The sequence below is a fragment of the Letharia columbiana genome, assembly GCF_014066305.1.
Source record: "Letharia columbiana isolate WasteWater2 chromosome Unknown Sc0000004_s0, whole genome shotgun sequence".
NCBI classification, from domain to species: domain Eukaryota; kingdom Fungi; phylum Ascomycota; class Lecanoromycetes; order Lecanorales; family Parmeliaceae; genus Letharia; species Letharia columbiana.
In genome coordinates this window covers 1,438,005-1,450,248 of record NW_023501040.1, presented here as the reverse complement: position 1 = coordinate 1,450,248, position 12,244 = coordinate 1,438,005, and the positions used below count along the sequence as shown (strand labels likewise).

Here is a 12,244-nt window from a genome sequence, read left to right as displayed (position 1 = left end):
CAAGGCTACCCACAATCTGGACCTCAAGTCTCCCATCACATGCACTCACTCCTCTGATTCTGGCATGTCTGAAAAGATAAACGTGTTGCTCGGAGGGAACAAACAGTACTCTGGCACGTCAACCCATGCTCAGTCGGCGGACCCATCTTCATTGACTATATCTTGCGCAAGAACAGCCTTACCGTTGATATCTTGTTGAAGATCCGCGACGATTGTCCCAAAAGATTGAAGATATCGCTTTGGAAAAGACAAAGACGTGGTGATCAACATCCCGAGCGCTTCTATGTCTTCAGACGGCTGAGTGATATGGCAGGCTGACGGGGACTATTCTACCATGACCATCCACTCCACATACGGTGTGACACGCTCGAGGGGAAATAATCTGTCTCGAGTAACTCGTCGTTTGGGACGGACGGAGATCAGTGCATTCAGCAAGCTCTGAGTGAGGGACGTCTACTTGCTGAGCTATATCCTGGAACTCCAGAATCCTAAGCACAGCAGGCGCTGGGATCTTGTCTTCCACTAAATGCTCCCCTACTGGATTATCGTGCCATTCGTTCCCTACTTTTCGGTATTTCGACGAAAAACTGCTGTCTTCTTACTGGTTCTAGAAGTAGTCAAAGTAGTCCACATACATTTCGCCCCGAAAAGGAGTTCCCGTCTATTGAAGACCAGGTCCCAAAGAAGGGAGCTGGTAGTCGATAGCCAGAGAAGATCTCATAGTTCAAACCCCAATAGCATGGGCTACTCAAGCGGTTGAATGGGACTGGCTGAGTCTACCAGAGGTACAGGAGAAGATGTACTTCAATAGAACATTTCAGTTTGACCAATAAAGAACACAAGGAGAGGCACGCGAAACACAGCGGTCTTCTTCTCGATTTCCCGGGAGGCGGGGCCGGAACAATCTTTCCCCGTAGAGTAGATGCCAAGACATCTGAATATTGGGCGGCTTTATTACACCTTTGCGCCATGTATTCCCACAGCAAACGGACTATGCGCCCCTACTACTCGAAGTCCGTCCATTGGATCGAAGAATTTACTGCCCATGGTTCCCCTTGATCCCACCAATCTTTGGTTTCGGGCAGGCCAAGCCACGAGGTCTTAAAACAAAACAACTATGGACTACCTTCGAGATGTCCTCCGGACAAACCGAGGAGTATCATTGCCACTGACTGCACTTTTGGCTTTGTCCACTGTTATCGGCATCGCTGTTTTGGTAATTTTACCCTGATGGAGAATGACCGCTGCTTGCTGACGCTCTATAGTTTTACCTCGCCCTATTCATCGTCGCCCCCATACCACGCGCTCCTTTAAGATCAGAGAAGACCTACAGAACTATCGAGCCTGGCGAGTACTCCGGAGAGGCCAAACCACTACCTTGCTGGCAAGATAAATATAATGCACAGGGAGAGGCCGCACGGCGCAGAGGGGACTCTACAGAGACAGATCTGCAGGTCGAGGAACCCGAGGTCTTCATGTCTCTCGTTGTACCAGCGTTTAATGAGGAGGAGAGACTCGGGGTGATGCTGACTGAGGCCGTGGAGTACTTACAGCATGCGTACGGCAACGAAGCTCCTAAGATGCAGGCCAATGGCAATCGCCCAAAGCGAAAGGACGCCACGCAGGCAGTTTCAAATGGCTACGCGGCGTCAAACAGCGGTCGGCTTCCAGGCTGGGAAATCTTGGTAGTCTCAGACGGCTCCACAGACAAGACCATCGACACGGCATTACAATTTGCGAGAGACTTGGGAGGAAGAAGTGCATCCTGTATCCGGGTCATCAGTCTACACGAGAACCGAGGCAAGGGAGGAGCGGTCACACATGGGATGCGTCATGTCAGAGGGCAATATGCCATCTTTGCTGATGCGGACGGTGCCAGCAAGTTCGAGGACTTGGGCAAGCTTGTCAGGGAATCTAAGAAGATTGAAGATGCTGAGGGTAGGGGTGTGGCTGTTGGGTCTAGAGCGCATCTTGTGGGAAGTGAGGCTGTCGTCAAGGTTTGTCGAGTGGCCGCATTAGAGATGAAACGAACGGTGCTGATGACCAATCTGTAGCGCTCATTTCTTCGAAACCTGCTCATGCACTCCTTTCATCTCCTCCTCCGCCTCCTCACGCCTCCTGCCACAGCCGCTATCCGGGACACCCAGTGCGGCTTCAAGCTTTTCTCTCGTTCATCACTACCATACATAATACCATACATGCACTCGGAAGGTTGGATATTTGACGTCGAGATGTTGATGCTTGCGGAGTCAGCTGGTATACCGGTTGCGGAAGTACCCATTGGCTGGCAAGAAGTTAAAGGCAGTAAGCTGAACGTGCTCTGGGATAGTTTGGGCATGGCTTGGGGATTGGCTGTTCTTCGAGCAGCATGGGGTCTGGGAGTCTACAGGCGCTCGTGAAAATATAGAGGGGGGAAAAGCATAGGTAGAGCATCGGTAAAGGCCACTTTAAACGGGGCCTGGAGTTTGGGATTCGTTGGGAATTAGACCATGCAAGAGGACATCTACGTCTCACAGAGATATGCTTCAGAGGTCCATAGCATTCGGCCTTGCGATTCTGCGGTGTCTTTCACCACATCACTATCTCCCACATTGTCTTGAAAGTGAATACAGGATTGGGGTGTTTCACCACCACCAACGCATCCAACTCAGCGCAACAAACAACTGGGATGTGAGTTGCAGCCACGACGCAACCGACTCATCCAGCTCAGCCAAAGCCACACTCTCTCACAAGGCTTCCTGCGAACAAGGCTCACCACACCACCGACTGCTGCATCCTAACCTTGTCAACCAGATCCAACGTTTCCCTGATGACAAAGTCCGGGTCATCCCTCTGGATGAAATGGCCGCAGCCCTTCGCAACGATCGGACCCTTGCTCTTCTCACGATCTGTGACGTGCACAAGGCCCTGATTGTACTTATGCCACATTGGATTCATATACCTCATCGACAACCCAATTGGCGTACCCATGGTCCTCAAGCTCTCATTCGCAAAGGCTTCGAAATCATGCCCGACGACCGTCACCCAAGGTTTCCCGCTTTGATTTCCTAGCATGGGCCCGTCACTGTGAGGTAGCAACCTAGCTAGACTGCGCCTGCTGAGACCTTCTCTATTCACCACATCCGGCCTGAAAATAGCTGCGAACTTCGCCCTCTGCTCCCTCAAAACCTCGACAGTCACATCATCTGGCAGCTCTCGCTTATCGAACCCCGGCGCATCAGGATCAGGCCAGAAATCGAAATCAGAATTCGCCATAATAGAATCCAGAAACAACACCGCAGCCACCAGATACCTCTCAGCATACAATCTCGCGATCGCGCAGCCAATCGAGTTAGCCACGAGCACGACACGCAACTTCTCCCCACTCAACAACTTCAGGCCTTGACTGAAATGCTGAATCAGATAATGCAGGTCCTCAGCGGCATCCTTACAATCATGACCATGACCCTGCTCCCTGCCTTGATCTAAGGGATCGCGATCTTCCGTCATTCCGACGCCGTAGCGGTCGTAGGCTAGCATTGACGGGAATTCTGGGGACGCGAGACTTTTGCGCTGGTGGATGATGCCAGATATGACGGGGGTCCAGGAGGATTTGTCGGTCATGAGGCCGTTTAGAAAGACAACAAGGACCGCAGGATCGGTGCCAGAGACGTAGGAGCAGGCGATGGCGGCGGTGGGTTTGTGGGGAAGGATCACTGTTGTTGCAGTGATCTCTTTGGGGATGGCGACAGCTTGGAGGGGTACTGCCATTTTGAAGGGAGTGATCTAGCATTCACTCTCCCACCATTAATCGGTTGTTGTCTGTTGTTGCCAGAGAGGGTCGATATTCATATACAGAGAACGCGAGTCCATTCTCGAGGAAAGAGGATACTTATCAGCTGGCGTAGCTTAAGGCGTACTGCCGCTTCGTGAACCAGTCTCACGTCAGCAACGAGAGTAAGTAAAAATGTAACCGACGGCTGCAACACAGTCTTCGATCATGGAGGATGAGGCCTTCTCATCAGAAATGATGAAAGAGTATCGTGATAGACCCGAGTCACATGAAAGCGGTCAGGCAACTTTCGGCACTAGCGACGATTCCGTCTTATCGCCGCCTAGAGTACGAGTACATGTAACTTCCACCTCCCCGCCATAAAACATCTTGCACAAGCATCAACAGCGACATCAGTCCTCTACCCATTTCCAAACATCCTTCCATGAGACATACGCAACATGAACTTAATCCACTCAACCCTCGACACTCTCCGCGACCGCTGGGCCCCAATCTCGCACACCTCCACCTTCCGCACCACGGGCCAAGTGACACCCGAAGAATTCGTCCACGCCGGCGACTACCTCGTTTACAAATTCCCCACCTGGTCCTGGTCCGACGCCTCGACTCCTTCCAAGCGCGTCACCTACCTGCCTCCCACAAAACAGTTTCTCATAACGCGCGGCGTGCCATGTCACAGGAGACTCGACGAGAATTTCGCGGGCGATGCGGGGCAGGATGAGGCGATGGTGCAGGATGGATTTGCGGCCGGAGGGGAAGGAGGAGGAGGGGCAGGTGGGGAAGATGACGGATGGTTGCGGACGGGCGGGTTGGCTGCGAGCCAAGAGGCGAGGATGAGGGATGTGCGGACTGTGGATGAAAGCGGGAATGTAGGGGAACGGGAAGAGGAAGAGGAAATACCGGATATGGAAGACGAAGACGACGATGAAGAGGCTATAATCCGGGACCCGAAAGCCAGCGGTACTACTGCGTAAGTCCTCGCTCTCCTACCGAACCCCTCGTCGACAAGGCCAAGGCAAGTACGCATCAGCTGACTCAGTCAACATCCACCACAGACCCCTCCGAACCTACACAGTCTACATAACTTACACCCCCTACTACCGAACCCCCCGACTCTACCTATCCGGCTACTCCTCGTCCTCGCACCCGCTGTCCCCACACCTAATGATGGAAGACATAGTCGGCGACTACGCTGATAAAACCGTGACACTCGAGGACTTTCCCTTTTTCGACAACTCAGTGAAAATGGCGTCCATACACCCGTGCAAACACGCCAGCGTCATGAAAGTGTTGCTCGACCGTGCAGACGCGGCGCTGAAGATACGGCTGGAGAAGGTGCGGAGAGGGAATGGCGGTGGAAAGGGAGCGGTAGGGCAGGGGAAGGTGGAGAGCGGGATGGAAGGGTTGGTGGACGAGATGAATGCGACGCAGATTGCAGATCGGAGAGGCCATAGCAGTGGGGTAGCTGCCGCGGGCGGAGGAGGCGGTGACGAGTGGGAGGTCCTGCAGCATGAGGGTGGGGTCTCGGAAGAAGACGAGGTGGCGATTAGGGTGGATCAGTATTTGGTTGTGTTTTTGAAGGTAGGATCCCTACATCCTCACTCGCCCCATCTGGGGTTAGATTGGTGGTTGGGACGGCTGACATCTGCTCTAGTTCATGGCCTCGGTGACGCCAGGGATCGAGCACGATTTCACAATGGGAGTCTAGGTCTAGCCTTCTGCCAGCACTATCATTACATGGCGTTCAGCGCCGTTTACATTAGACGATCATCAAATTCTGCCGGATACTGGGAGCGCTCATTGATCAGGGAGAGACTCAAAATCATCCACACAAGACGCCACTCCAAATCCATCACCCTCCATATACTCAACGTATCCATCAACCGCATCTCCTCGATATCTACCCACTTCCTCACGCCCAGTCCTTCAATCACTTCGTCCCCCATCTCCATCCTCTTCCCCAGATACACGCACACACACCATCTTTCCCCTCCCAACCACACCCCTCCCCCAAACAAAACGCCCTCCCCAGTCCCCTTCCTCAACACCCACCCACCCAAGCGCCCAAACCACCACCCACGCCTTTCTTCCCCAAATCCCCAGGATACCGGAAGCCGACTCGGATAAACCGCAGCTGACGTTTCAGACACTACCGAGTGGCAACGAGCCGCCGAAGCGCTCGGGGCTGCGAAGAAAATGCCCCACGAACGGTGCGGGTGGAAAAAGGGCGACCGGTCGTGCATGATTGTGGCGTATTCGGTTGGATGTAGTTGCGTGCGTTTTGGTTCGTGGCTTCCGGGTGGGGAAGTTGCGCTTTGCAGCATTGCGGGGCGCGTGTAACTTTCTTTGTCTTTTCTTTTCTTTTCTTCTGTCTTTGTTCAGGCACTTGCATGAGGAGGATTCTGGAGCGCGGAGACGCTTGAGAAGGAAGAACGAATTCGCCACCTTTTTTGATTATCGTTTTTTTTTGGTTGTACAAACGGTGATAGAGACAAAATCGCCTCGCCAATCGTGCCGCAAACCCGCCATTCCAATCCCGGTGCACGCGCAACCCTCTCACCCCCTCGACAGCGGAGTCTCCGGACCTCGCTGAAGGGGCAAGTAAGTGATCGAATAACTGGGATACCCCACATCGACCGCCTCCCCCGTCTCATAATCGTCCGGCAACTGCTTCAAATTGACCGTGACCTGATTATACGCCGTGCCCCCGTCGATCATGCCGATCATATACATGGGCGTGTAAATATTGTCCATGCAGGCGTCGTACGTCGGCTTGGGCGCGCTGCCGGCGTACTGCGGGAGCCAGAAGCCCATGACGCACTCGGAGCCCGGGTCGGTCCAGTTCCACCGGCCGACGGGGACGGAGGAGGCGTTGATGGCGGCGCAGACGTCGAAGAGGACGGGGAGGCAGTTGTCCCAGGGGATGGTGAGGCCGGAGCCGTCGTTGAGGAGGAGGGCGCCGTAGGCGGAGGGGGCGGCGCCGAGGGTGATGTTGCGGTTGCAGGTGTCGCTGGGCGTGAGGGAGTCCTGGACGAGGGGCCCGCATGCGTCGAAAGAGTGGGTTGATGGGAGGGTCGCGGCGAGGAGAAGGAAGATGGGGAGTCTAAGGGAGGTAGCGTTCCTCATGTTGCTGTATTTGGTTGCATTTATTCACTCGTATTCGAGACTGGCCAGGTAGACTGCCAAGGCTTGATATTTGGAGTTTCAGAGGTATTTGGAAAGTGGAGACGTACCTTTGGACTGCGCAAAATATAAGAGAAGGGAGGGCTGACAACAGAGGGACATTCAATCGGCATGACTAGGCGTCATGCCGTGACCAATTGTCTACTGAGCGTATGGAGGATAAAGGCATATGATGCCGAGTAATCAGCAGTCGTATGCGAAACGCTATGTATGGTCTGCTTAGAGGCGATCACGCCACCATGTACGAATTACAGCGGTTATCTTCCGACGGGCGCGCATAGGCAGGAAGAAGCGATGAAGTCTTGAAAAAGTGTCGAATCACACGAAGTATATCCAAAGTCTATCAATGAATCTTGATGCGTAATAAACTGATAAGATCATAGTAGCGCTTTCTCAATGCACTATACTATTCACTCGGTTTGAAAAGGGAGAGGCTGTTGATAGAACTAGGGAGTGCTTCTGTAATTCTGGAAGGAAAGCATTTCTGGAGAGATAGAGTCGCAAGGACATAGTGACAAGGCTTGTATTGGGACACACGCAACGAAACGTCAAAAAGGAAAATATCTGACCGAAAGAATTATGAAGGTACCATCAATCTTGCGTGTATAGCCGGGCGATTTGCAACCACCGACTGACACTCCACTCCGCACTCCGGACAGTTGCCGAAAAGCGAGTTTCTGGTGTAGCTGAGACGGTGCCTGGTCGATCTTGAAAGATTAGCGAGATGAAGACAAAGATAGACTGGGAGTATGGTTACTGATTCTCAGTGTTCTCCTCAACATCAGGTTCACTAGATTCGGACTCGTCATCAAGAACACATCTCACATGAACGAGACGCTCCTCCATGTATGCAATAGCGTCAATCCGTTGGATGTGGGAGGATTTGGGAACATCTTCAGCGCTTTCGACTGCCCCGAGGCCCTCTTCTTCAACGTCGATCACCCACTGTCCCACCTTGCTGGCATCATTCGCATTCCAGGTCCCTTCTTGCCGAGGTAGGGACAGGCGAGAGAGGAGAGACAGCGCTTGCCGGCGTACAGCGGGATCTCTGCAGTTGACCACTGTCAACTAAAGAGGTACAATGACACCCAGATCCATCGAAAAGCTTGAATCTGATCTTCAAAGACCCTGGCGCTTCCACTAGTGGCGCTGAAAGCGACACAGTGCTCCTGATGTGGTCAAGATGGACGTCAAAAGCGCATTGTTCAGGACTGAGGCTCGTTCTGAGGAGGATTATAGCGGTAGTGTGATATGTTTTCAGGAGCATAGCTGCTCTGAGCTCTCTAGTGCCCATCTGTGTGCCTGATACTTGTAGCATTGTGTCGAAAGCCTGAAGCCATCGTTGCATCAAGCCATCAAGGTGATGGCGTTCCAAACCACCGCACTGGGTGGCTCCTCAAAAAGATTGACAGACTCTTTGATGTCGTATGTTGAGTGGATAAAGTCGAGTGTTGCGTTGAACAAATTGTATAGGCAGATTCGCGACTGGTTGAGGCTCGAGAACGCACTTGGGATTGATTTCGTTGCGGTATCTCCAATGAACCGGTGATGCTCGGAAAGGCCTGGGTCGACCAGTGACGTTGCTTGTAAGTTGAGGTGAAAGAACACCGGAAGGAGGTCGTCCTCAATCATGCTCGTTCCGGACGAATGAGTTGATTGCAGAAGCTGGTCTTGCTGAACTTGCCAATCATGCAAGATCTTCAGCCCGTTCTCCAAGTGCAACCCCCCTGAGTCGTAGTTACCCAGGAATGTCCCGAAAGCGATAAAGAGGACGCAGCAAATCAAGGTTGACTGGACATTCCGGTTCTCATTATCTCCAAGGTTCTGCCGGAAGTGACCGAGGGCTTGATTGTACTGCTCGATGCTGTCTTGGCGACAGACCGTTGTCTGAGCATGCGGTCGGATCAGTTCCCGCTGAACGTCGAACTTCTCTTACAGGGAGCCAAGTGCAATGACCGCGTGGCATACGGCCGGATCATCATGGCTGACCTGTAAAATCAACTGGTCCCAGAAGTTCGAGTCGAAAATATCCAGAGAACTCGACGACGGAACGTTGGCGAGAATACTCGAAGTACCTCCGTTCGTCTTGAGTGCCAGGTAGATTAGATGATGGGGTTTGAGTAGTGAGAATACTAGGAGCGGGAGATCTGTCTTTGGTCATCATAGCCTGTGGAGTGGCTCGACCAATCTGCGCGGGAAGGTAGCCATCGCAAGTCCTTCCGGTTCTGCGACATTTCAAACATGCAGGTTTCTCCTCGTCGCACTTTACACGTCGTATTCTAGGGTTAAACGGTACGAGCTTAGTCTTTGTGAAGCACTCGGACCTATGACAGCGCGGTCAAGAGTGTAACTCACTTGCAGGTAAGACACCCAGACCGAACTTTCCTTCCAGCCGCCAACTGAGAGCTGCTCATAATTAAGACGCTTCGGGTTATTAGAAAATTGGAGATCGAACAACTCGAACTGCTTGATCAATAAGAATGAGCTCATGTTTGGGGGTCTTTGAGATAATTATGGAGATCCAGCTGCAGCTTGAAGAGCAGAACTGGCCCCAAAGTGGCAAAGGGTGAGAAGAAGTCCGAGATCCTATAGTGCAAAGCAGTGACAGGCATTTTAATCCCCAGAATTAAGATGTTGCTCGATCAAAAACCCTCATTGGCTTAGCCGGACCGCAAATGATTGCTTCTTGCACACAAACAGGGCTCGGGTCACCATCAAAATCCACCAGCGATGACTAGCCAAGGATTGATACCTACCCAAAAGGCTAGGTTCAAAAGATTGTGTATGACTAGTCAATTTTACGTTTGAGGTTCGCAGAAGGTCTTGCTTCTTTCACCCTAGCGATTAGGTGCCGCTTCCGTCAACTCGTATCCGCTGGAAAGCCAATGAATGAGGTGCTGGGATAAGCGTATAACCATTGAGGGTGCTAGGGTTGCCAAGGCCTCACAGACAGAACCTACTCCTTTTCATCGCGGAGAAGAGGCTTTGCTGCGGCTGAGAGGCCATGCAAAGAGAATCTCGTGTGACTACCTCTCCAATCGTGAGACTATTGACAAAGGTCACCACGGCCCTCAACTTGTGTCGAGGAAATCTGGACCATGGAAAGCAAATTCTTCTTGAAAACAAGACCCGCTACCGAGCGTGACCACATCAGGCAGGGCAAGAAGTGTCCATTGTGGCTTGGAAGAGTGGCAAGGTCCCGTTTTCCCTTTGTTGGTGTGATGCATACCAAATCAAGGCCGTGCTGTTGTGGCATTGAAACACGTTGTTGGAGGATTGCAACTCATTGTACGTGCTATTTCACCAACTTTGCAAACGCACCAAACAGAGCTTTGCTATGGTTCGGAGCGCAACATGACAGCCTCCTCATGCAGTCCCACATAGATTACGACGCTAGGGACGGACTCCATGGCAAATGTCCTCGTGGCTCATTGGCCTTTAAGCTGTTTTTATTTGACGCTTTGCATACTTGGACTGGTTCCGAACACGTTTGCAGGCGCTTGGAGGGAGAGCCTAGAAGGAGCGAGGAAGATGGTCGAAAAACAACAACTCCAGGAAAGCGGATTCCGCCGCTCATCAGGCTAAGCACAAGTAACAGCTCTGTCTGGACAGGAAATTTCGCGTACTTGACAGAAAACTTTATAGAGATGTAACTCGAGGCCCAGAGGTCTTAGGATATTGATCAAAGTGATCCTCCCGTATATGAACGGTCTTGTGGAAGTGGTTCACTGTACCTATGCCCTTCCGTCTTTGACATTGGCTTCTCGTGGCAATAGTGTCACCGCTGACTTATTAGCTTGTCACAAGACAAGGCTCCTGCTTCGATCCGAGACCATCTCTTTGACCACAAGCCCGGCGTAATTAAATGGTATCTGGACCATGAGGTTCGATTTGATAGCAAGGCGTATCATTTAGGGCGCCCTCCCCACGACGTCGTTCAAAGGATGAGCTGAAACTGTCAGTCTGACGGCCGATGCCAGCGCTTTGATCGAGCCGGCGTCAGAGGAGAAGGCAAATCTAAGTCGATATCCTCAAGTCCATCGACTCTATCAGAAAAAAAAAGCTCTGACTGCCTAGATCCATGCGGTGGGATATGAGTCTATCAGTATCTCTCGAGGGACGTGCCTCTTTAATTGAAAAAAAAAGGACCGATCTTTCTTCTCAGTCGAAACCCCTGAAGAAGCGTCCACTTTCTCCGTCCTGACGTAAGATTGAGGTCGACGACAACGGCGGCTTTCTTGTCAATGACCGGGTGAGCTTTCCCTTCTCCACCAGGCCGTTAGCGGACGTATACGTCAGTCAAACCATTGTCTCTCGCTCGCGAAGACTCTATTCGATCGACTCTACATGTGATGCGTCTTATAAGCATTTCTGAATATCCACGGCGGTGGAGAACAAAGCATCGAAGGCAACGGTATCCGCTTGCATGAGGTTTCGCTTCTGAGCTCTCTCGATCACACCGTCGCGTAGTCTGATTTTGAAATCGTTTAATTCGGCCTCGGTTTCCCCTAGTGCTAGAAACCACTCAACGACCACTAACGTCCTCCTATTGGGATACGTGAACTTGCCACCTAGGTCGAATCCTGAAAGGATAATGAGATACCCTCATAGCTATACTCATACCATAAGGAGTGCGGCCTCATGATTGCGGGCTCGTCTATCCATCGGATACTGCATGGTGTCATGAAAGCGAATGATTAAGTACCAGCTCAGCCAGACTCTGATCATCGAAAGCAACTATCCTACTTTCCATTCATATCCAAAAGTTCACCAACTGTAGTAAGGGGTCTTCATCACTGAAGAAAGAACAGTATAAAGAGTTCTCGATGAATCCCCGTCATCTTTCAACTTCTGCCTTTCGAGACATCCTGAGGGTAATCCGTTTACTTTAGTTGTCATGATGTTGGCGCTAAAGGTCGTCATTACCTTAGTTGTGGCCCCACTAGTCGCTTTGCTTTCATAGATAAAGTAGATTGTACCAGGCAATCGATGCCCAGCTCCGCAACAGAGAGTCAGACGCCTAGATAGCGCATGACTCCTAGTGGACACGAAAGGATTGACCAAAGCAGATTTTCGACATTCCTTGCCCCCTTCGTCCATCCTCTTCGACAACCACAGATATCGAAGCCACTCAAGCCTCAAAATACCATTCAAACCACGACCGCGTCTTTCTAGCAGTCGTACCGAAGCAAAAGTGTCGCCACTTAGCTAGCCATCGATCCAGCAGTCACAGCCAGAAGATCCACCCTCAGATTTCGACTCGTAACAACAAGTCTATTGCCAACAGGG

At 51.7% G+C, this 12,244-nt stretch overlaps 5 protein-coding genes across 5 annotated transcripts; 2 read left to right on the top strand and 3 right to left on the bottom strand.

The window, feature by feature from the left end:
- Positions 1 to 1,117: 1,117 nt before the first annotated feature.
- HO173_002416 (uncharacterized protein) lies at positions 1,118 to 2,399 on the top strand (the record flags this gene model as incomplete). The annotated part of the gene is made up of 3 exons (XM_037304349.1): positions 1,118 to 1,216; positions 1,266 to 1,997; positions 2,055 to 2,399. 3 exons carry the CDS (start codon positions 1,118 to 1,120, stop codon positions 2,397 to 2,399), a joined length of 1,176 nt encoding a protein of 391 aa, XP_037169144.1.
- Positions 2,400 to 2,751: 352 nt separating this feature from the next.
- On the bottom strand, positions 2,752 to 3,750 carry HO173_002415 (uncharacterized protein; the record flags this gene model as incomplete). The annotated part of the gene is made up of 1 exon (XM_037304348.1): positions 2,752 to 3,750. One exon carries the CDS (start codon positions 3,748 to 3,750, stop codon positions 2,752 to 2,754), a length of 999 nt encoding a protein of 332 aa, XP_037169143.1.
- A 462-nt stretch (positions 3,751 to 4,212) lies between these two features.
- Positions 4,213 to 6,017, top strand: HO173_002414 (uncharacterized protein; the record flags this gene model as incomplete). Its single annotated transcript, XM_037304347.1, has 3 exons — positions 4,213 to 4,742; positions 4,828 to 5,353; positions 5,919 to 6,017. The coding sequence occupies 3 exons, from the start codon at positions 4,213 to 4,215 to the stop codon at positions 6,015 to 6,017; spliced, it is 1,155 nt and encodes a 384-aa protein (XP_037169142.1).
- Positions 6,018 to 6,328: 311 nt separating this feature from the next.
- On the bottom strand, positions 6,329 to 6,898 carry HO173_002413 (uncharacterized protein; the record flags this gene model as incomplete). The annotated part of the gene is made up of 1 exon (XM_037304346.1): positions 6,329 to 6,898. The coding sequence occupies one exon, from the start codon at positions 6,896 to 6,898 to the stop codon at positions 6,329 to 6,331; it is 570 nt and encodes a 189-aa protein (XP_037169141.1).
- An 810-nt stretch (positions 6,899 to 7,708) lies between these two features.
- On the bottom strand, positions 7,709 to 9,445 carry HO173_002412 (uncharacterized protein; the record flags this gene model as incomplete). Its single annotated transcript, XM_037304345.1, has 4 exons — positions 7,709 to 8,003; positions 8,370 to 8,886; positions 8,945 to 9,143; positions 9,311 to 9,445. 4 exons carry the CDS (start codon positions 9,443 to 9,445, stop codon positions 7,709 to 7,711), a joined length of 1,146 nt encoding a protein of 381 aa, XP_037169140.1.
- Positions 9,446 to 12,244: the final 2,799 nt, after the last annotated feature.